General features: G+C 40.0%; 1 protein-coding gene across 3 annotated transcripts in view; it reads left to right on the top strand.

Moving 5' to 3' along the window:
* Window positions 1-23316, top strand: part of NEO1 (neogenin 1) — a 58966-nt gene extending 35650 nt beyond the window's left edge. The window contains exons 8-28 of one of the 3 annotated variants that reach the window (XM_083371682.1): window positions 1480-1699; window positions 2608-2762; window positions 2885-3033; window positions 4003-4141; window positions 4458-4507; window positions 4968-5112; window positions 5950-6060; window positions 6857-7051; window positions 7411-7506; window positions 8949-9172; window positions 9323-9461; window positions 9590-9697; window positions 10424-10618; window positions 12936-13004; window positions 13270-13414; window positions 14550-14788; window positions 15260-15352; window positions 17700-17858; window positions 18795-19052; window positions 20975-21111; window positions 22389-23316. In XM_083371682.1, coding sequence (XP_083227808.1) covers window positions 1480-1699; window positions 2608-2762; window positions 2885-3033; window positions 4003-4141; window positions 4458-4507; window positions 4968-5112; window positions 5950-6060; window positions 6857-7051; window positions 7411-7506; window positions 8949-9172; window positions 9323-9461; window positions 9590-9697; window positions 10424-10618; window positions 12936-13004; window positions 13270-13414; window positions 14550-14788; window positions 15260-15352; window positions 17700-17858; window positions 18795-19052; window positions 20975-21111; window positions 22389-22472 — 3110 coding nt within the window. In that variant the 3' untranslated portion in view covers window positions 22473-23316. The remainder of the gene's footprint in view (window positions 1-1479; window positions 1700-2607; window positions 2763-2884; window positions 3034-4002; window positions 4142-4457; window positions 4508-4967; window positions 5113-5949; window positions 6061-6856; window positions 7052-7410; window positions 7507-8948; window positions 9173-9322; window positions 9462-9589; window positions 9698-10423; window positions 10619-12935; window positions 13005-13269; window positions 13415-14549; window positions 14789-15259; window positions 15353-17699; window positions 17859-18794; window positions 19053-20974; window positions 21112-22388) is intronic. The other 2 variants (XM_083371681.1, XM_083371680.1) reach the window with 2 other exon arrangements.
* Window positions 23317-25021: the final 1705 nt, after the last annotated feature.

Here is a 25021-nt window from a genome sequence, read left to right on the forward strand (position 1 = left end):
AAAAGAGATTAAATAAAACATCCTAGTCAAAATACTATAGTAATGTGTCAGGGAGCTCAACAGATATACTTTTAGTAACTTCAAACATCAGAAAACAAATCAACTGTGCAAAGTTTTAAATAATTAAAATATCCTCATATTGTCCACTGCCATTCAAGAATTACAATTATAACATGAAGCGTTGGAATGTCTGTCAAAACAAATTTGCAGTCTGAAACCATAATATCCAGTCTTTTGAATTGGCAATTTCCATACACTTCCCATTGGTTTACATCCAAGTTGTGTATACATCACAGAAATTTCTCATTGATATAGTATTTCAACTTCTCTACAGTAATATTCAGTATAAGTGTTACTATTCATCTCTTTAATTTTTTCCATCTTTTGTTGTTTTTTTTCACTTTCAATTCTCTCTCCCTCTCTCCCCTCCTTCCCTTGTTTTAGAATTCATCTTTTATTCATCATTATGCCAAACCATTTTATATACTCTCCACATCTGTCAAGGCACTTGCGTTGCCTCTGAAATTTATTCCAACGCATAAATAATACTGTATCAAATAATGATTGCCTCCAGTTAATATTGAAAAATGACACTGCTTAAAGAAGATAAAAGAAGAGATAACTTAAATGCTTTTTTGTTAACATGTAAAGGATTCTATTCTAATTATTGTTCTTCAATATGATTGCACAAGGCAGAATATCATTGGCCAGTGTTGGGGAACAAAACAATCATTCTGTTTTAGAATGGATGATCATATTATGGAATTTAGTTATAATGACTTTGTTAATGAGTTTTTACTAGATTTAATGAAGAGGGATATAATATGCAATTTTAAAGTTTTTTTAATTGAATATTCTTCTTTGTTCAGGGCAATTAATTAAAATATAATTGTTGCATTAAAAAGAAATGCCATTTTAAATTAGCATGACCACTTTAGTAGGACAGTTCAGAGTGAGGTATTTGAGATTAGTAAAAAGCAAATGTCCCAAATGGAAAAATTATGTAATTTATCAATATTTTAAGAAGTTTCACTGTGAATGTCCTGCGTTTCTATCCTAGTTCTGCTAAGAACAGATGTCATAATCCTCCATGCCTTTGATTGCAGATTTGAACAGATTGTTTTCTAAAAATTAACTGTTACCCCATAAGCAGACTTAGTTTTCAGAAACTAATGTTTTAATGATGAAATGAGACTTGATCTGTAATTTTCATCCTACCCTTCCCCTTCTCACTTTCATTACAACGGAGATTTTCGATTGCTTCTCCAATAGTGGTGTCTCCTTGATATTTCCCATTAGTTTTCAGTAGTCACCTTTTTGCCTGCATGCCCGCCTTCAGTTTAATGGCCTTTTTTTGTGTGTTCATTTTGTTTTCCACCGTGGTTTTGTTTATTTCTTTTTTTGGTTTTTTTTTCTGTTTTCTCCTTAAATCGTCGTGATGTTTGCCCTTCATATTCCCCAATGTTTGCACATGACAAGATGTTGCCATCCCAACATTACCTCCCACTTCACTGACCAGTGCCACTACTGACCATCTAGCACCAGCTACAACTGGACCTTTGCCTTCTGCCCCTCGAGATGTGGTGGCGTCCCTTGTGTCTACTCGTTTCATCAAGCTAACGTGGAGGACCCCTGCGTCTGACCCCCAGGGAGACAATCTTACCTACTCAGTGTTCTACACCAAGGAAATGAGTAACAGGTGTGCTTCTTTAAATATCGCTAAACTGTGAGCATTTAGAAGTATTGGCCCATAACTAAAAAAAAACAAAAAAACAAAAATTGGGCTGATAGGCAAAGCATGACAGCCCCTAATTTTAGTACATACTACAGACTGAAGTTTAATTATGAAAATAACCAGAATTAGATATTTAGTTCAGCTGATTTCACAAAATTTGCAGGCTTTTGTGATGCTAAGACATCAAGCTATGCCAAAGGCATAGATCATTGATGGAAGATACCCTCAGATTCCACCGGTGCAAAGATTGTATAAATACTTCCAGTCGCAAGTCTCTATATGCTGTCTATACTTATACAATATATACTGTTCTGCAGTAATTATTTGCTTCATTTTTTTTTCTATTCAACTTTTTGCAGCAGATCTTTTGACAGTCTGGGCTCCCAGGTTGTAAATCCTGATAAAAACATCGTACTGCTTTTTTTAGCAGGTCATGTTGTACAAATTTCTCACTGAAAAGTCATATTTTGTTGAAGTTGTATTAAAAGTTAGGTGTCAATTATTTGAAGACCGTGGGGGTTACAAATGAGTTTATTTTACATCCTCTAGTACAGCAGGCCACATTAATTCAATGAAGTTCATCATAGTTACCGTACTTTGCATCTTTTATAATGCAAGTCTATGGCTGTCCGATTGATTATCCTAGATTAAGTCAAAACAGCAGTATCTTAAAAGGTTAAATCATGGCAACGGTCGCCATGATTTAACTTTTTAAGATACTTTTGGTCTGGATGATTTACAAAACAGCAGTAGCAATATTCATCCATAACTGATGATTTCATTCCAACATAAAACAACAATAATCTGTCCTAATATGTCATGACCTGCCCATTTCCACTCCCAAATCTTTTTTTTTCTTTTTTTAAATAAAGAGAGCGTGTTGAAAACACGAGTCATCCCGGAGAAATGCAAGTGACAGTCCAAAACCTGATGCCTGAAACAGTGTATATTTTTAGAGTGGTAGCACAAAACAAACATGGACCTGGGGAGAGTTCAATACCGCTGAAAGTGGCCACACAACCTGAGGGTAAGCATTAAATATCGGCAGGTCTCTGTATTTCACAGAATGCTATTTGCGTTGCTCTTTTTACAGTTTTGTTATTAATGTTTTTTATTATTATTTTGTAATATGCCCTGCTTATTATTTAGTTCAGCTTCCAGGTCCAGCCCCCAACATTCGTGCATATGCTACCTCTCCCACGTCAATCACTGTTACGTGGGGTACACCCTTATCTGGCAATGGTGAGATCCAGAACTACAAGCTGTATTACATGGAGAAGGGAACAGAGGATGAACAGGTGAGATACATTAGTCTGTATGTTAAGAAAGTCATTTTTACATTGGCATATCATGATTATGAGGTATAATTCTTGGTTCTGTTTATAATTTGCTGCTGCTGCTGCTAATAGCTAAGACCTAAAAAAAATACCCCTACTCTGGTTAGATCAGAATGTCTCCTCAAGAAAAACATGCGCTGACAGGGATGCCTCTGTTCTCTGAGCTGTTGCTTGCAATATACAAAGAGGTGGCTTTCTTCCTGATGATAATTGTCTGGTGGAGTGACCTTTGATGAATTTTCACATATATTAAAATCCAGTTTTTACTTTGGCTTTGAACAATGGCTTACCCTCACTCGCTACAGGTTTTAAACCCATGTCTATTTTGATAAACCAACAGTTTTGATCTTTCTGATATATTGTTATATCCAGCTCATTGGATTTATCCAATGTTGAGTGACAGTCTTGTCAGCAATGACAGTTGTCTTTAGAATTAGCTACCTTTGTTCTTTTTTGGATCCTTGACCACTTAAAACATCTTCGCCATCATTGTTAAATCAAATAGCTAGATTAGTAATTCTTGAGATAGGCTAGTTAGTATTTATAATCTATGGCAGGTATTTCAATTAATACTGAAATCCAGACCTTGGGAGTTTCATCAAAATACTTTTGTCAATGCTTCCTTCTGTTTTTGAACTTATTGGTGCAAAACTATAGAAGCATTCATTTATTCAGAAACCATGCTTTTGTTATTTTGACTGGTTAGGAAGCTTTGCTTTGATTCTAAATAAATTATTTTGTCCTCAATTATATTGTATTTTTGATATGAACACAGGATAGCTGGGAGAGAGAGAGAAATCTCCAGAACCAGAAATGAGCAAATATTTAAGTATAGCCATAATTTCAGCCTCATGTGGATTAAGCATGTTAAATAAATTTATCAAGCCCAAATTATGATTTATACATCATATTTTCCATCTTTTTAAATAGGACATTGATGTTGGAGGTCTTTCCTATACAATAATTGGTTTGAAAAAATATACAGAATATAGTTTCAGAGTTGTGGCCTATAATAAACATGGCCCAGGAGTCTCTACTCAAGATGTTGTTATTCGTACACTGTCAGATGGTAAGTGTTTTCCAATTACAGAAAGCATTCATATGTATTTATTTGCATTTTATATATAACCAAGGTATTATTATATATAACCAAGGTTTTATTATCTTGGCAAACCTTTGTAGATACTGCTCTGAAATTTACACACACATGTACACACACAAACACACCCGCAAATTCAGTGAAATTGGGAGATCATGGTAAAATGTACTTGATTTTAAACTTGGAGCAGCTATAATTCATTTTTAATTTACATTGGGGATACAAGGCTCCCTGAGAGATGTTCAGTTTTGAAGCAGATTTGAATAACTTCTTTTAATATTTCTAGTTCCCAGTGCTGCACCCCAGAATCTAACACTAGAAGTGCAAAACTCCAAGGTAAGACACTTCCCTCTTTAGACATAGATGAAGCATTGATTTTCCTCCTTAGATCTTGAGTGTATCAGCTGTGGTTTATAAACTTCCCTATTTTGGGACTGGATAAAGTCTCAATTTGCATGCTTAAAAGCTACAGTAAACATTGACTGTACTAGCTCAGTGTGCAAATAGTGAAGATTTTCATTGTTTCAGGACCAATGGTGGAGAGTCATGTTGATGTTTAAAAGTGTGTTTTGGAAATTATTGATACATACATACATGCAATACTATTTGCAAGTTACACAATTGGGTTGTTTTCAGGTACATAATTTTAATGTCAGAGATACTAAGTTTATATATAATATTTCTAAGTGTGGGTAAATTATTTCTTGGACCAGTATAGTGGAGATTAATGAAGCATGACAATTAGCCTAATTTAATTTAGAGAATATGATTTATAATGCCGTTTAACTTCCCACAGAGCATCATGATGCATTGGCAGCCTCCTCCCACAGGAACACACAATGGGCAAATTACTGGCTATAAGATTCGCTACCGAAAAGTGATACGCAAAAGTGATGTCACCGAAATCATTGTGGGGACACAACTTTCACAGCTCATTGAAGGTGAATAAGTTGGAATTCCCAGTCTAATCTTAACCTAAACAAACTGCAAGCTTCTTATTTTAGGAAAACAAGAGGGTCTATTATAAAAATAACCTTCTCTGTCCTCGCAATATTTCTTTTGCTCGGGGAAGTCCTCTTAGCTTGTTCTAGTTTGTGGGTTCATCGCAGATGCTCCTTTGTCACTCGAGCCATCCTAAAGATTGGCGGGCGTTTCTTACTTCTCAGGAAGTCTCTCTTTTGTTCTGCCTTCTCTGTCCTTGAAATAAGGCTTAACCCATCTAGAAATGTCCCCCCTAAGTCAGATTTATCAGATGACAATATTTTAATTCACCTTTGTTTTGTTAATGTGTTTGTCTAGGTGTTTTGTTTTTATAGAAAATGTTAAGATCACCTGCTGTGGAAATAAAATGAGTAAATCATTTGTAACTCTTAGTCCTTCTATTTGCTGAAGGAAAATTACATAATCTTTTGCCACCAACACACAGGAAAGGTCATTGCAGTGTGTCAGTTCTCTCAGGCTTGACAGATAGTAATTTCTGTCAACCAAATCTTTTGGAGCCTTACGGCAAATATTGGTGATTTGTCCTGCTTAGCTGTGGGTTATGCTCCAGTAATCATCAGGAAGACGAAAGGCCAAAACATAAAGTATTTGTTTAACTAGATCTGTGTCAGCCGTGACTGAAATGATAACTTCGAAATAAAAATCATTTGAAGATACTCGTCGGGGCACTTGGAAGTAACAGGATAATGGAACTATTGCTATTCTAATTAGAAGTGGAAAGCTTGCTGGCAATTAATATTGAAGACTATATTTCAGTATGATGTGTTTTGTACTAGGTTTGGAACGAGGTACTGAGTACAGCTTCCGAGTGGCTGCCTTAACAGTTAATGGCACAGGAATAGCTACGGATTGGATATCAGCAGAAACCTTTGAAAGTGACCTTGATGGTATGGTTAACCAAGATTTAACAAGAGTACGTGTGTTACGAACGTGAAAGCTTCATGAGAAAAGACCGAAATCTTTTGCATTCCTTCATCAAAGGATGAAGGGTGGAGGCACATCCAGACTTGCAAGATTCTGTCACTCTAGCTGTTACAGTAAAAGCAGTTTTCGTGGTTCCGACAGATGAAACTCTTCAAAGAACTTCCAGGCATTGTTTACCTTAAAGAATCTTTATTTGAGTAGCATAGCATCGCTGCTAACATAATCGAAGCCAAAACCTGAGCACATGGTATCAAAGCACAATTCCCTCCTCCAGTTAACAGCCATAAATCACATTCCCCAATTAGTGTGAAGCGCAGGCTTCCCCTCCAGCTCTCCAGCCTGCCAATTCCTTATCCTCTCTTATTTCAACGACCTTGGTTCTCACACTAGGTCCAGCTTTATTATGTCTAGCTAGACTCTCGTGCACATTCCCCCTTTCCCAGCATCATCTAACTCTAAAAGCAAAAAGAAGAAAATGGCTGCATCTCCATCTGTTGTCAATGCAAAAACATCCGATGTTAGCAGCGTTGACAGTAGTCCTGACAACAGTAGTGCTTTATAGGGCTGAGCAGCTATTTTATTTATTTTACATTTACTTATTAATTAAATGTTTGTGCCACCCATCTCCCCTATAAGGTGACTTCTGGGTGGATATAAGGGTCTAAATAACTCGGTGACATCTCTTAAAAGTAAATTAAGTCCTTTAGGTTTATTATTTCTTAGCTTAAAATGTATTTAAATAAGTTCTCTTCTTTGTAGAAACTCGTGTTCCAGAAGTGCCAAGTTCCTTGCACGTACGTCCACTTGTAACCAGTATTGTGGTCAGCTGGACTCCACCAGAAAACCAGAACATTGTGGTCAGAGGCTATGCTATAGGGTACGGCGTAGGCAGTCCCCACGCTCAGACCATCAAGGTGGATTATAAGCAACGATACTACACAATTGAAAATTTGGGTAATTACGCAAGATTTTAATCGGATACTTTGCTAAGTAACAATATAAAATCAATACTGATCCAAATGCTTGCTTTTTATGTCCCCATTTGGTGTTAAAAGTATCTGTTTCTATATTCACTCTAATTTTCACATTTGGAAATAATAGCAAAATGAATGTTAAGTTTCTTCAATTCTTGTTGTGGTGCCTGAGTTAATACAATAAAGCTAAATTATTTTGAATTATCTCTGAAAACAGATGTTTCTAGTGTGTATCGTGCGGTTTCACACTGCTTGATGTATGTGAAAATATCGAGCACGTTTATTATAATAGAAAAAAAGTAATGATTTGCTGTAAAAATTGAATATTTTTTTTTCCAGATCCCAGTTCCCATTATGTGATCACTTTGAAAGCGTATAACAACGTTGGTGAAGGAATTCCTCTTTATGAGAGTGCAGTGACTAGAGCCTATACAGGTAAAGATAGGATAGCCTAGATGGTTTAGCCAAAAAATATATTGGAGTACAAACCGTTTCTAGTTTGCTGATGGCTTGTTTCTTTCTTCCGTGTTCAGAGACAATTTGCTGAACTGTCTTCTGAACAATGACTTTGAAATCTGGATCAGTGATTTCCTGGTTTCCTTAATAACCCCTACTATCAGTTTGGGACATTGGCGTGAATTATACATTCCTAAATTTGCTTGCTGAGCTTCCCAATCTACAGTATTATAATTGTAAGCATGTTGGTATAGACATAGGTCAATCAAAAGCATGTTATGTTTTTCAGTAGTGTGTGTCGTTATCATTTTTTAAACTAAACGACCAGTTGGATAAAAAACAAACTTTTAAACATTGTAGAGAGGTCAGTCAATCAATCCATCAGTCAATCAGCATAGAGCTGGACCTTGGAGGTCATCTAGTCCAACCTCCTGCCCAAGCAGGAGACCCTATACAATTTGAGACAAATGTCTGTCCAGTCTCCTCTTAAAAACCTCCAGTGATGGAGCACCCACAACTTCTGGAGGCCAGCTGTTCCACTGGTTAATTGTCCTCACTGTCAGGAAGTTTTTCCTTAGTTCCAGGTTGCTTCTCTCCTTGATGAGTTTCCATCCGTTGTTTCTTGTCCTGCCCTCTGGTGCTTTGGAGAATAAGTTGAACCCCTCTTCTTTGTGTCAGCCCCCTCAAATATTGGAATACTGCTATCGTGTCACCCCTAGTACTTCTTTTCTCTAGAGTAACCAAACCCACTTCCTGTAACCGTTCTTCGTATGTTTTAGTCTCCAGGCCTTTAATCATCCTAGCTGATTTATTAAATTGTTACTGTTTGACAAAGGGCACTATCTGGTAGGTAATTTGAAAGAAAACACTGACTTGGTATTTTGTTGTTGGGCTGCTAGATCCTAGTTGTTCTTATAAAGATATTTTCTGAATGTCTTTCAGCTTGCGGAAATGCAGACTTTCCTTTTAATACTAGGCATTAATACTGTTTACTCCTTATCATCGTCTCTGTTGGATGCTAATTCTACCTTGATTTTCCAGAGCTGGAATAAATTAATGTTTTAATGCAACTATAATACTGTATATCCTAATTAGTAAACTTTCAAATGAATACCCAGATTTGAAAGTCATTGTTCTTGTTATCTTCCATAAACCTACTCAAAGGCTAAGTCTTGTAGAATCTGCGGATGCCGCATATTTTTAAAAGGAAGCAAAATAATCACTGAGAACTTGTGTTTTTTGGTTTTTTTTGCTGGTGACGTGTTGCCTATTAACTCTGGCTTTTCTCTCTTTTTCTCCACTCCTCACCTCTCATTCCATTGTATTACCCTGCATTCCACCCTTTTGTTTCTTATTCACGTATAAACGCCACCTTTCTTTTGTTATTGCAATACCCTACGTTTTACCCATCAATTCTTTAGACACTTCTGAAGTTGATTTATTTGTTGTTAATGCTCCATACACTCCAGTGCCAGACCCCTCCCCCATGATGCCACCCGTGGGAGTTCAGGCTTCCATCCTGAGCCACGATACCGTCCGTATTACCTGGGCAGACAATTCTCTGCCAAAGAACCAGAAGGTTTCAGATGCCCGTTACTACACAGTCCGCTGGAAAACCAACATCCCTGCAAACACAAAGTACAAGGTAAGGAAAATGGTGGGATCTCAGGGATTTTACCCAAACCTTCGGCAGCCGAAAAAGAAAGAAATTCAACGTGCGTTTTCATGAGTGAGCGAGAGAAAGGGGAACAATAGGAACGAAATGTTTTACACTTTTATTTTCTGATTCTCATAGACAGCAAATACAACAACCTTAAGCTTCTTGGTGACTGGCTTAAAACCAAACACTTTATACGAATTCTCTGTCATGGTGACAAAAGGCCGGAGAGCAAGCACGTGGAGCATGACAGCCCATGGCACTACTTTTGAGCAAGGTATTCGTCATATGCCATGCCTTTATTAACAGCATTATGTTGTTGCTTCCTTTGCTTTAGCTTTTTTTGTTGTTGTAGAAAACACTTTGGATTATAAAGATCTGTGTTTAATTGACATTTTCTTGCAGTTCCAACTTCTCCACCCAAAGATGTAACAGTGGTAAGCAAAGAAGGAAAGCCCAGAACTATCATTGTCAACTGGCAGCCTCCATCTGAAGCCAACGGCAAAATTACAGGTGAAATGTCTTGGATAAAATACAGTGAGGATGATGTGGTTACAGATAAATGAGAAGACGGATACTAATTATGTTGGATCCGCTCTTAAGTTGTTTTTTTTAAACTGATTTCACTTACATATTTCTGGGTGGCAAAAGGGATGATTCATCGGATGCACAACAAATACAATGGTGCGTAGGCAGTTGTCCCTTGCCTGTGCAAATGTTTGAGTTGTGCTATGCTTCAGACATGATTTCAGAAAGAAACTTCAGAATATGGAGGACTAGAGATGTATTGCTTGTCTCCAACTTCTTAAGAAGCTTCCTACTATCCCAGGCAGAGTTGCACAACAGCTGTGGTGAGCAGCTGCCCAGTGGCAGGAAAAGAAATGGCTACTTGACAAAGTTGCAAAAGAGATGCTATATTTGTGCCCTTGGGCGCTCTGGATCATTTTGGGGGATTGAATTGGAAGTGCTGTACAACCTTACTACATATGTTTGCCAGTTTAAGCAACATCTGGAAGAAGGTGTACGTGTGGTTGAGGACTGGGCTGAAAGAAAATGAATGGATGGGGGGGATGGTCTCGCCCTCATTAAACGCACACACTTTTTCTAATGGCAATAGTTCACAAAACCTGTGTTTTTAGGAGAAGCGATTACAAGACAACTTGAAAACATGATATTTTTTTTTCAGAGCTTGGAGACATGCCTTCCTAATTCACCAACCTTTCCTTTTTTGTTACGCAGGCTACATAATTTACTATAACACCGATGCCAATGCTGAAATACACGACTGGGTCATTGAACCCGTGGTAGGCAACAGACTGACCCACCAGATTCAAGAGCTGACCCTTGACACGGCGTATTATTTCAAGATCCAAGCCCGGAACTCCAAGGGCATGGGCCCTATGTCAGAGGCCGTCCAGTTCAGGACACCTAAAGGTAGGTTGCAGAGGAGTGTCCAGCCCTTCTGATTTACTCTATGAAACAAACAGCTGATGAGGAAAAAGGGTTTCGCCTGGTACTGAGCTGTAAAACATTTTTTTAAAAGGTAATTTTCTACCTGGGATTTTGGCTTTACTTTGCCCTGACCCAGGTGGATAGAAACAAAACAGTTGTTAAAACATTTGCCATAAAGGAAAGGTAGGCAGTAATTCTTTCATGTTATTTCTGTAGGGCAGGGGTTCCTAACCTTTTCTACACCCTGCACCCCCTAGAACGCTTCCGGTATATTCTCGTACCCCTTACAAAAGTAATGCCTGGTTATGCGTATACACTATAATTTTGAAACTTCTCAACCCACGTTTTCGCACACACACACCCGGAATATCGTCTCGCAGACCCAGTTGGGAACCCCTGCTGTAGGGTGAAAACCCACAAGCGCTAAACGTAAAGGGTATTTTTTGTTATAAGCAATATTTTACGTGGGTTTTTTTTCTTTTTTTGAGCAGATTGTTTATCAGGCATTGTCCTCATTAGAAGAACTTATTATTATCTGGACTTCTACGCTGCAGCGCAGTGGCCTAGAATGTTTTTTTGTTAGGAATGTTGTTTGCTCTTTCCATGTCAGTGAACGCTTGCTCTCTTGTGTGCTTTTTCTTCCCCTGTGCTTGCCTTGGTAGCTGAATCATCCGATAAAATGTCTAATGATCAAGGTAAACCAATAAAAGTGCTTTATGTGCGGTGCCATCTTTTATGAGTGTTATTGTTCTACTTGTGCCATTGAATGACAATATTCTTGTGAAGTTTTAAAATATAAAACCCCCGGGGGCTTCTTTTGGGGAACAGTATATTTGGAATGTATGCAATTTTTTTTTAAATCTAAAGTGAAGTTATTGCAAATTTAAAAAAGCTCCACAGTGACTTTTAAATTCTCTGTATGCCACTACGTTTTGCAATTTTTAAAATGAAAATATTTATCGGGTAGGAGTTTTTATTTTTTTAAATCTTTTAGGGTGTTTTTTTTTAAAACTCTTATACTATTCCTTTTATTTCTTAGAAGGCCTGACAATACCCTTGCAAAAATAATTCACATAAATAAATAGGGATTTGTTTGTGTATAGTCATAGTCAGAAACCAAAATCAATATACAGTAGCTTTAAATGAAGGAAAGCAAGAAAGCAATAAGAATAATAAAGCCCCTCAGTGGCAAAGAACGGGTTGCATTCATCCAGCCTTGTATTCTCTTTGAAGTGAGTTTTTCACTGCATTTACCTCTTATCAGCCCCCAAAGGGCAGGAACATCTATCAACTGGAGTTTGTCAAGAACTGAACGCCACATCGGTTGTAGAGATTCCTACCTGTGATCTGGGCTTTGTTAGAAAGGATTAAGCAGGGGGATAATCATAATGTGCCCACTTCCCTTTCGGATTTAATATGTCTTGAAAATACCTGCCATATCAGTGATTGAGTGTGAGCTGTTGTAAGATAAGCATTAGGCTCCAGCTGTACAAAAATGAGGGAAAGGGAATTAGGGAGAAAAAAAAACCACGTACTGAAAATTACATGTATAAAGAATTACATTTTGTCTTGTTATCAGAAAAGATTTAGGCTTTGATTACAAAGGTATATTCTCGCTATTAATATCATTGGTTTGACATCTTTAAATATCTGCTACAATCTCTCTGTGTATCTGTTTGTGTGTGTGTTTGTGTGTGTCTGTGTGTCTCTCTGTGTGTGTGCTTGGAGTATGTGTCTATCTTGGAGGTGGGCAATCAGACAAAAACTCAGCCTCTTAGAGGGCTTCAGAGACCATCCTGTTATTTGATGAGATTACAAAAAGGGATGTAATTAACACTTCAATATATATTTTTAGGGGCTTTAGGTTTTTTTTAGAGTTTTAACATTGGGGATTGAAGCAAAAGTATTATGAGAATCGAACTGTTCCTATTTCCTCCTTTAACTCCCTCCCCCCCAAAAAAAGTCCAAAATTTTTCCACTAAAATTCTTTAGCAAAATAATCTAAATTTTCTGGCACAATTTGGGATTGATGTTTTTTTGAGAGGGCTCTTTTTTTAAAAGTTGTTGGCCTATTGGAACCCTCCTGTTCCCATTCCTGTCTCTTTTGAAAAAAAACAGTAACAATTTTCCACTAAAATATTTGGGGCTGTGTAATCTCAAGCTGAATAGGTGTTGAAGAGCCACAAATTGCCTATCTGCGATCTGTGTAAAGCCAAAAGAACAACGTATTAAATTTTCAAAAGTGAACAAGAGATAGTCAAAACCCTGAACACTGTTATTTTTTATTTTTATTTTGCAGCATTGGGATCTGCAGGAAAAGGAAATCGCCCACTGGATGTTGGAACAGATTATAAAACACCCATCAGTGGTCAGTATCTTCTCATCTCTGTTAGTGGCCAAGAGCTTGAAACGGTTCATGTTATAATTTCCCCAAAAGATAGTGTTTTTCAGGTCAGTTTTCAGTGTCAAGGGCTTATTAGAGAAAAACTCAGTTGCAATTCCTGACCAGGCAGGATGTATCTGTCGCATAACATGGGTTTTGATTTAGCGTAAGCGGTAATTTTCAATTCTTTCATTCACATTGAAATTACAGCTCTAAAATAATTTTGAGTAATTTTTCTGTTCTTTCTTAGGAAGCAACAGCCCTCATGGCAGCCCCTCCCCCCTGGAATACAATATGCTTCTGATAATAATTGTGTCTGTGGGAGTGATCACCATTGTGGTTGTCGTGATTGTTGCTGTATTTTGCACCCGACGGACCACCTCTCACCAAAAAAAGTAAGGTTTTGTTTTTCAGTTGCTTTGGGTGTGTGTGTGTGCGTGTGTGCGTGGGCAGGAGTGTCTCTGTTGGCTTCAGGGATACAGATTTACAATGAAAGCAAAATAAAAGGCACAATAAAGTGGCCTATTGTACTTTTGTGGACTGAAATTTTAGGGCTTTCTCACATAAAAATTCTGTGCCTGTTTAACAGCTCTAGGCTTCTCTGATTCTGTAATGTGAATAATGTTGGAGGGAGAATTAATGTATTCAGATAATACGGAATGATAGTTAATAACGGTTCGGATTCGGTATAGTTGAAACCATTTCAGAACTATATTTTGGGTGGATGGGTGTGTTATGTTTTTTATGAGCCGCTGTGCCTCTGTTTCTCCACGGTAGGAACATTTGCCTCACTCTTCCCTGATAATATTTTTTTCCTGTTTGTTTGTCAGCCTAGAAGTATTTTTATTTTATTTTATTTTAATTCCATTTATATCCCGCCCTTCTCCGAAGTAGATCAGATGAAGAAACTGATTCGGCGGGAAAGCTAAAATTATGCCTTATTGAGATAGGCTTACAGTGGCAAGATCCGGTGGTCTTAAAAGCTTCTGGATGACTTCTCCAAGGTCATCTCCATAGCTTCTTCCTCCCCCTTCTGCGTGAAGTGTGGATGGGGTGATTTTCGTTGCCACAGGATATACAGCAGCTAGTGGCAGGGCAGTCCTCAGCAGGAGTGAAAACAGTAGCTGTTTGCCTTCAAGTTGCTTCTCGGTGCTTGAGAGGTTAAAAACGTTGATGGTACAGAATGGACTTCAGCATCCAAGTTAGATACGCAAGGACCCTTCCCGCTATTTTGAGATGAGCATTTGGAAAGAAAGAATGAAGATCCTCCATGCACAATCCAAAGCATATTAACAAAGGGGAATATTTGTAGCTCTGGGTTGAAATGTGTTCTCTGAGCTTGGTTGTTTGCACTAACGAGGTTACCTAGTTTGGGTAATCTGCAAGAAAAAGAAATCAAAGCTCAGAGAGCACCAAGGAACCTCACAGAAAGTACTACTGGGCAGCGTTATTCTTCGCAAAGATACTTTCATAGAAGTTAATTCTTGCAGGAAAATGGGATAAGTGTTGTTTTTTTTTTGTCTTTTACAGAAAACGAGCTGCTTGTAAATCTGTGAATGGGTCTCATAAATACAAAGGCAATTCCAAGGACGTCAAGCCACCGGATCTTTGGATCCATCACGAGAGGCTGGAGCTGAAGCCTATTGACAAATCTCCAGATCCCAATCCAATCATGACCGATACCCCAATCCCTCGTAATTCCCAAGACATCACACCCGTCGACAACTCTATGGATAGCAACATTCACCAGAGAAGAAACTCGTACAGAGGTGAGGATAGATGATGCTGACCTAATTCTTAGCTTGGCGGTAAATGGTAGAACCCGACATAACGAAATTGCGTAGAATAGATTGTGGTGAAGTGTTACGAAAATTCCCCTATTAGGACAGCTCACCTCAGTTGCCACAAATTTTCTTTTTATTAATCATTCCCTGTTTACATAACAGAATGTAAATCAGAAAAAAACGCAGTAGTAATGCTATTAATGACTCATTACTGTCGAGCATATTGTTTGTGTTACTAAAAAAGTGGATTCTTTTCCGCTTTTGAGAATTTCAGCCGTGAAGGCTGCAGATTTCTTTGAATGAAACTTTTTTTTTTTTTGAAGAAAGTGAAAATACTTTTTTCAATACTTGAAGGGCCCCTCAAGATTTAAAATGCTTCTCTGCTGAATCTTACGGTTCTTTCCTAACATGGACATAAAGACAAGCAGAACCTAACGTTTGATCTTCTGAAACCAGGGCATGAGTCGGAGGATAGCATGTCCACCCTGGCAGGAAGAAGAGGGATGCGACCAAAGATGATGATGCCTTTTGATTCTCAACCTCCTCAACGTAAGTCTAGGTTCAGGGTTTACCTCCCAAAGCCGGCTTGATTGAGTCAAACATGTTTCTGGCTCCATCTCATCCATGCAAGATTAGCTTGCAGGACGTTTAAAGCAATAGTCCAGTACCCAAGTCTTAGGAGCAGTAAAAAAAACTTCTGGCTAAATAGCCTGTTTACATTTTCCTTCGACAGTGACTTCAACCCCTTGTTTTTGTAGATTCATCCCGGCAGCAGAACATAATTTACCCTGCCTGTGTATCGTGCAGATATTCTGAGCAGAATAGCCTGCATTATATCATAGGTTAGACTTAACACCAGGAAATGAACAAGCTTGGACTTTTCACCTTAGTATAGGGATCTAATTTATGGTTCTCCATAGCGATATGCTAATGACAAGCCTAGTGGATTTAAATAACAAATATTACCAGCAGAAATGGGAGTTTGCACAGCCATTGTTTATGTATGGGCCGGTCCAAGAAATGTCATGTGTAATTGAGGGCTCTGTCAATTTAATCTATTTAATTACTCTGGAGTAGGTAAACGCCAGAACCATACAGATCAGTGCCAGGTTGCAATTGTAAATTGGCCAGATCCTGCTAATACCTATTACAAATCACGTACACAGGTAGTAAAAGGAAGCTAAGTAGTTTTTCTTTCAACAGCGTTAGTTGAGATCCTCTATTTATCATAACTTGTACAATTGGGGTGATGCCAGACTAATTTGTGTGCCATGGAATTACAGAGATTTTAGATGGATATATTTTTCTTTAAAAGAGTTGGGAAAGTGCTAGAGGGCAACAGAGATGAATTTGGACTGTGACGGTTGCAAGATTGGAAGTGAAGAAGGGAACACGTTTATTATGCTTGATAGTTCCTCGCTCAGGGTAGTGAAACAGTAAGAAAAATATATTGAGAAATTGAGGCAAGGAAAAGATATGTATAATTAATTAATCACTGTAATTCAAAAGGTAATTTAGAAACACTGATGGTTATAAAAATCCAAATGTCATTCTTCCCATCATGAAGATGTGAACCATTTTTACATGCAATATTCAGACTAACATGGACTGCGAGGGTGGGAATATTTAACAGTGATTTTCTCACAACTAGTGTAAGAAAACTGTCATTATTCCAAGTGCAGATGTTTGAAACACTTCATAATTTTACAAATCCTTTCCTGTTGCTTTTTTCCTCCACCTTAATAAAGGGAGATCAGTAACGTTCCTTCATTTTCAGAGATTATTTCTTTCTGTCACGGTGCGCAGTTAATGCATTGTCTGTGGTTCTTTTTACTGGAAAACTTAAGTTTTATTATGGCTAAAGCCTGGCATAGAATAATGGAACCAATAACACGAGAATAGTCGAGTTCCTGAGTTTGTTGTAAGCTATACTCTTTATTTTATTCCAATCTGCAATATATCTAAACTATTCAGAGCTTTGGTACTATTCGTTATAAGATACGTTGCAGGTTTATCATTTATCATGATCTCACAACTATATTCCCTTCCATTGGCAGTATGGGAACAAGGAATTAAGTTTTCTTTGGGTTTTATTTTAAAAGCATTATGTTTACATGGGTTAAAGAATAACTTAACTACAGCAGGCGGAAAGTAACGGATCTGCAGCCAGCTCAATTAAAACCTAGGGTTTCTCTGTTGACTTCAACACAGGAAACGATCTATATAGTGAAAATATGATCCTTTAAGGTTACTTAAGAATCGAAGATTTATAAACGAACTCGGCAGTAGCATGAGTGCAGAAATGGTGAACTGAAGGGAAATTATCACATCAGCGATTCATTCGGTGATGTGTTTCTGTACACTTTAAATCAAGTTCACCAACTGAACAGTTTTATGTGGAGGAGTGCATACAATTATGTTTATGTGATACCACAAAGTTGGAGACCCCTTGTTCAGAATTACCCATTCCTAAATATGATCCAACGCGTAGCTGCCAATCCATCCTCAGATACCATTAATCCCTCTTTGCTCATCTACGGCAGAAGCTTCAGTTTGATCATCTGTGCTTCAATCTCACGTCTCACCTCACTTCAGCGTAGGGTGCCGGGAAACCAGTAAGGTTTCCTTTCAAGCAAATCAGATGCTTTTTCAGCACCCGGTCAGCCCAGCATCTGCAATTCTTGCTTCCTAATGTTTGTATCCCTGGGGATTTCTTGACAGAACAGTATCTCTTCTTCCAGGTCTCTGGAACTGGGCCTCCTAGTCTCTCTGTCTTGTTTGTTTCAATGCATTGTTGTTGATGAAAGTGGGGTGTGGTTGGGGGGGCTTCACTTCAGCCCGCATGCCGGTTGGTCTTCTGTTAAGCTTTTTCTTTCTGTCTTATGTTCATTCACAGCTGTGGTTAGTGCTCATCCCATCCATTCCCTTGATAACCCTCACCATCATTTCCACTCCGGCAGCCTGGCCTCTCCAACCTGCAACTATCTCCATCATCAGGCAAACCTATGGCCAGTTGGCACCTCTGTGTCCCATTCAGACAGGGCTAATTCCACAGGTGAGAAGAACGGTCAGTTTTCGGAGGACCACCCTTGGCGAAAGAATTGTGAGGACCAGAACCTCATGCGATCTAATTGCAGATATCAAACCACATGTTTGGGTAGCCATCTCTAGCCGAAATCTACCAAACTCAGAAGGTTGTACTTACTGATTTGAACTAATTGTGTGTTCCTTTTTCCTTTCGCAATGGCGCACACACACACTGTGGACGGATTTGATTTGTTTTGCCGCACTTTGTTCTGGTTGGAGTCGAACTGTTGCTGTTCAACAGCCCTCCACACCTTAAGCTCTGAGAATAAGGTGGTCGTTGCTTTGTTTTTAGTGAACGGCACATTTAAGCTTTTAGAATTTTATTTACTCTTGAATCTGATGGTAATTCAGCTTCTCTGAGAATTTAGATTTGCATAATTTGCTCTCTTATTATTAAAGCTGCAAATAATGACTCTGAAGTGAGAACACTCCCTTGTTTAATTGTAGAGCACTAGTAGCATCTGATTTAATTTCCAACATCAAGAGTACCCATTTGTTGCATCGCATATGGAAAAACTAACAGCTTAGAGGAATCTATACCTAGCATTCATAAAACCACTTTATTAAAGCTAGCCAACTAAGAAATCTCCAGACACTCCACTAAAGGGAGGAATAAGATAGAAAATTCAGTGGGTGATTTGGAAAGCTTAATATTACTCAGTGATTGTATCAGATGCTAAGATTTAAAAAAAAACACAAATTAACCCTTTAGGTAGCCTAAATTAAAAAGCACAAAACTTTAGCAGCAGTGTAGAGTTTGTTGGCCTTCTTTGGAACTAAAGAGAATTTGTGACCCAACGAATACCAGTGAAGGTGCTGGGCAGTTTCAGGGACTCTCTGAGTGTTAGGTTGAAAAGTTATAAAGCTAACGGTTCACTTCCTTCCTTCCTTCTTTCCTTTCCAGAAACGATTCGAAATACACCTAGCACAGACACCATGCCAGCTTCTTCGTCTCAGACATGTTGTGCCGAACACCAGGAGCCAGAGAGTGCGTCTGCATCCTACCTACCCAGTACCCAGGAAGAGGAGACAGGCCAGAATCTCCCCACTGCCCACGTCCGTCCCTCTCATCCTCTGAAGAGCTTCGCTGTGCCAGCCGTCCCGCCCACTGGCAGCGCTTACGACCCTGCCTTGCCAAGCACCCCTTTACTATCGCAGCAAGGTGAGTAGGGAAAGTTGAATGGAGGGGATAGGTGAGCGATACCTTAACATGATCTTCTAGATAAGAGGTCCCCAACTTTCTGGGCACTAGGGACCGGTTCCGTGGAGACAGCTTTTTCCACGGACCGGAGAGTGCGTGGTTTTGTGTGCTGCCTGCATCCCACGGTGGGGCTTTGCTTGTTTGTGCAGACCGGTTTCTGGCATGCTGCAGCCCGGTACCAGTCCACAGCCTGGGGGTTGGGGATGCCTATTCTAGATCAGCGTTTCCTTTTTTTAAGCTTCCCGAATTCCCCAGCCAGCAGGTGTGGAGCTGAAGTCCTCACATCTCAAAGTTGCCAAATGTCAAAAACGCTGATCCAGAAATAAATGTCAGAACTTCTTTGAAGTTTTTGACAACTGCTACAAAGTCGCAGTTACTCTAGAAGGTCAGCTTAATGGCACTCATCTGTAGGAATGTCTTCCCAGGGTTGCAAGGGGTGGGGATTGAATAAATCACTTTTCTTGTTACACTGACCCTTTTATTTTCTTTAATGCAAAGAACTGATCTCTCCTGTCTTGGGAAGTTTAGAAGGAAATAGTCACTTTCCCACCTTTAAAAAAAATCTGTGCAATTTATATAAAAATGATTTTGCCTTTTTCTTGAGCCTTCTAATTCTACTCACAGAATTATGTTCAAACTTATTTACTTATCATCGCATTTTTAAAAACATCACAATTAAAACATTGCTTTCTCAGATAATCAGGAGCTTTAAAGTCTTTGGGTCCAGTCCAACGTTCAATGCATACAGAGTTCTGTACCAATAAAAAGTCATAAGGAAGAAAAAGTCATAAGGAGTGGCAAGTAACAAGACATTGCCCGTCAGTCTGAGGCAAACGAGAATTTTGAGGTAGTGAGGCCAAAGACAAGGTCAAAATGCTGCAGAAATTATGCCATCACCCAAACGTAGCTAGTACTAAATCAAAGTTGGTTTCAGGAAGTTGAATATTTGGAATAAATAAATCCCCCCTGAGTAAACCACAATTGCCATGGGATTCTTCCAAAGATAAAGATTTTTCCATCTTTTTGCACTTTGGATATAAATGTTACTGATGCTCGTATAGGCTAGATGGGTCTGGTTCTGCCATGGGTGCAGTGATAGGACTCAATTCCACAAAAACAGGGGACCTCGAGAGCCGTGGTGGTGCAGGGGTTAGAATGCAGTATTACAGGCTAACTCTGCCCACAGCCAGGAGTTCGATCCTGACCAGCTCAGGTTGACTCAGCCTGCCATCCTTCCGTGGTTGGTAAAATGAGGACCCAGATTGTTTGAGGGGGGGGGGGGGCAAGATGCTGAATCTGTAAACTGCTTAGACAGGACTGCAAAGCCTCGTGAAGCGGTATATACGTCTGCTACTGCTGTTAAGTGGTTCCTGCTCTTCCTTCCCAGCAGCCAAGCGGGTTCATTAAAGCAAAGAAGACGACAATTGTGGCATTACAATTGAAGCACCATCCTTTTGTATATCGATGGCTCATGGAGGGGAGGGGTTTGGATCACGATGACACAAGGTGCCATCTTTCCCTGGGAACGTCACATTCCTAAACGAGTTTCCCAGCAAAACATCCATGAAATCTAGGATCACATATCGCTGCTTTCCGAAGTATTATCCTTACGGCTTCCCGGTTTAGATTCATTCAAGGCTTCTAAATTAACAGTTTCAACCTTTTGGCTTCTCCGGGGTTTCCCCCCCCCCCCCCGAGTTATAATAGTTTCCGTTGATTTGTAGTTTGCTGGCTGTGTGTAGACTTGGTGCAGAATCCAAACCTGAAAGGAGTGTGATTGCATCCGACTGTATTGAGTCGCCACAAAGCTGCTTCATTATCCACATGCCATTGTATGGGTTTTGTCAGTTAAAAGGTTGACCGTGATTATAACTTGTGTCAAGCTTCTAGCCATCCAGTTCATTCAGTGAAGACAGCATCAATTGGAACTCTAGGCAGGACCCGGCCTCCCATGCCAGTTGTAGTCCCGAGTGCCCCTGACGTGCAGGAAACCACAAGGATGCTCGAAGACACAGAAAGCGTAAGTGTACTTCTGGACTACGACTTGATCACGCTGCATCATTTTTGGCTTCGTGCCGGTGCATAAATGTGACAGTAATAGCGGGGAGACCCTTCCCCACTGCACACTGAAGGCAGAGGGGAAACGAGACCAAATGCAGAGAGTCCTCAACTTATATTTATTTATTTATTTACATTTTTATACCACCCTTCTCCCGAAGGACTCAGGGCGGTGTACAGGGCAATAAATATAAAAAACAGAATATAAAAGTTAAAATACAATTAAATATAATGCCCAAATTTAAAATTTAAAACAATAATTAAGAACATATTTAAAACCCCAACCCTAACCCATCAGACCAGGTCAGACACAAGTGGGAACAGAATGTCCATTGCTAAGCAAGGAGGTGGTTAAGGGAGTACAATCTAACTTTGCAACCTTTGGGGCCCATTTATGAAGCCAATCCCTTCGGCTGTTAAGCGAATCACACAGCCATTAAGCAAATCCAGCTTACCCCCCCGTTGACTTGCTTAGCGTCAAAAGCCAACCGGTCGGGAAGGTGGCAGATGGTGATCACATGACCACCAGGATGCTGCAACTGTCATAAATATACGCCCTTTGTGCCCCCCAGGAGAGCTTAAGTCCAGCCCACCTTGATTTCCGTTGACTCTTATCTACCTCCAGTTTGCTTTGGCCGTTAGTAGCTCAGATTCTTGTAGAGAGCTTCAGCTTGCAGTAAATCTTTATAACCATTTGAACTGCCTGGATCTTCTGATTTTCCTGTGGGCTTGGCAGTCGTTAAAATGAGGACCCAGATTGCTGGGGGAAATATGCCGACTCCGTAAACTGCTTCAGAGAGTGTTGTAGAGCCCTGGGAAGCGGTATGTAAGTCTACGGCACAGGTCTGCAACCCGCGGCTCCGGAGCCACATGCGGCTCTTTCAGCCGTCTCCTGCAGCTCCCAGTCCTCTGCTATGTGCAGTCCCCCCCCCAAAAAAAAGTGGGGCTAAAAATGTTCAACCAATCAATTCAAATATGCAGGGTAGGTGCATATCTCGCCTTGGCTCCACTCTTCAGTCAAACCCTGTTCTGCGCATGCACGCATGTATGCGCATGCGCACACATATTTTGCGGCTCCCAGTTTTTCCTTTTGTGAGGGAACCGGTTCCGAGTGGCTCTTTCACTGTTTCAGGTTGCTGACCCTTAGTCTAAGGGCTCTTGGTAACCTTCCTTCCCCCCCCCCCCCCCCACGCACAAGGCAGCTCATCTTGTCCAATAACCCTGTTAAATCTCCTGCAGAATTACGAACCGGATGAACTCACCAAAGAGATGGCCCACCTGGAAGGACTAATGAAGGACCTTAACGCCATCACCACAGCGTGATCACCTTCCCCAAGGAATGACGCCAGGTCACAGGTCTTGGGACTTCGCCTTGGAGCACAAGGAAATGTATAAAGACTAGGGGACAGCACAAACGGAGGCCTGCCACCAGCCACAGCAGCAGCAGCAGCGGCATCAGGGCCCGTTTCTGGTTAACCGAGGGACCTCCTTGAATGTTGGGATTTCCGCTTCCTGCTGAGACGACGATGCTGACACGAGGAAGGGATGGGGCGACGTCTCCGGCTGATGGAATCCAGCATCCGGACGAAGTTAGCCTTCATCGGAGACCGCTTTTGTCTCGGAGCTACGACCTTCCCTGCTTTTTTCCAGTGTTGGACATTCACATTTATGTACAATTTTATTTGTGTGTTTTTATTTTATTGTATCTTTTTTTTTTAATTAAAAAGTGTAATCTGACAAAAAAAAAAGAAATTTGTGTTGTTTCCCCACAGCCTAAGAAGGATGTCCGATTGCTTGTTCTATTGCGTATGCGGGAATTCATTGCCAGTGTGGAATGTTCCGTTCATTTGTTCGTTTCGGATTTTTAATTTTTTATTTCCTTTAGCGTGTATAATTCTGTCGCTTCCCAGCAGTTAATCCACGGCCTTGGGGTATGCTGCATTGCTTTTTGTAAAGCTTTTTTTTTATTTTTATATTACAATAATTCAAAAAGCCTGATTAAATCTTTTCTCATCACTGTGAGGTTAACTATCTGTTTGGATTGAAATGTAACACTGAGGGAACTTTTGTGTTTTTGAGCATTTTCAGTACAGGAGTAGAATAAGTAGCCTTGGGCTGGGGGCCACAGAGTGGTAGGAAGTTTCATTGTTTACAGGGACAATGCAATGCAACTTTACCCGCTGGACTCTTTTAAACCCTCCCCTGCAATACACCCGGTGATGACTTGAATAAATTATTGTTATGAGTAATCGCAGTGACTTGGAAATAATGACACAGTATTCCGAAGGATGGCTACGACGTAACTCTGTTGTAGTTACTCACTTTTGCCATTACCTCTGCCTTATTGAAAGAAAGGAAGCATCACACCTGTAGCTTCAAAGATACCATCTCAACCAGCCCAAGTTCATCAAAGGGAATCGTCAAAATGGAACGAAGACTCAAGTTATCACCTCCTTTGTAAATTCATCCGTTAGCCCAGGGGTGTTCAAACTTGATGACGTAAGATTTGTGGACTTTCAACTCCCAGAATTGACTGGGAGTCAATTCTGGGAGTTGGCTGGCTGGGGAATGTTGGCTGAGGAATGCTGGGAGTTGAAGTTCACAGGTCTTTCAAGATTGCCAAGGTTGCACACCCCTGCTTTATTCTGTTTCTTGCCAATTGGAAAAGGTGTTCCGTTGAGCAAAAACCCTCTCATAAATGTTGGGTCCTTTAAGCTCAGATACCGCAGCGTACCTTAGCAGCACCTCTCTTATTGTTTGAACGTTTGATTTTAAAGTTGTGTCTTTCCTGATATTTGCATTGAAGTGGGAGTTTTATTCCGGATTCTTTAGCATACAATGATCAATCATCAGCTTTATGTGAGCCATCATTCTGCGTAGCTATAGTTCATCTTCAAGGTTTGGGGGGAATACTTCCAGTGTTGAACCACAATCAAAAGAAATTAACTTTGCAGGAGAGATGAGAAACAAAATGTAGATGTGTGTTTGTGACTCAGGTGCTGCCCAAGCCAGTAGAAGAGAGGAGTGGGTTGGGAGAGAGAAATAAATTCCTAATAAGCTGGTAAAATTCTGTTTCCTCTCTATGTTTGCTGCCCATAATCTACAATGATAGTTTAACATTCTGGAAAAAATAATATTTTGCAGCCCTGGGAGCGCAGTGGTTAGAATGCAGTACTGCAGCCTAACTGTCCACTGCCAGGAGTTCGATCCTGACCGGCTCAACAGCCTTCCATCCTTCCAAGGTCGGTAAAATGAGGGCCCAGATTGTTGGGGGCAAGAGGCTGACTCTGTAAACTGCTCAGAGAGGGCTGTAAAGCCTTGTGAAGCGGTATATAAGTCCAAGTGCTATTGCTGCTGTACCAAGTTCAGTGATAACAAGATTATGATAAGATGGGATCAGGTAGAGATTTTGTAAGTTCTTTTAAGTTCCTGCATGTTCAAAGCTTGGATTGCACGTTGCTAGCAATTCAAGTTTAGAGACACCTGGCTCATGTTATCACCAATTGTACAGAGAAGAAAATATTTTTAGGAGCAGGTAAGAAGCGACCTACACCACCCTTTCTCTGTCTTTCTGTCCCTCGCATTTATCGTTTTCCCCACACCGTTTTCCCTTCCAGCTCAGCCTTAGATTGCGCCAATGAGCTGAACTGATTCGTTCTTATTAGCCGCTGCTTAGCACGAGCGTTAAGAACTGCCACGCTGAATCCAAACAAGCCATCTATTTCTTAAAAGAATGTTTTTTGCAATTATATGAGAAGTGCCATGAAAGCTCAAAGTAGACCACCTTGCTCGGTGCTCTGTCTTCTAGTAGTAACCCTTGGGACACCTCAGAGGTCATCCATGCTGTTTACAGTTAAGGTGTAAATGTCATT

Source organism: Vipera ursinii, assembly GCF_947247035.1.
Source record: "Vipera ursinii genome assembly, chromosome: 11".
NCBI lineage: Eukaryota > Metazoa > Chordata > Lepidosauria > Squamata > Viperidae > Vipera > Vipera ursinii.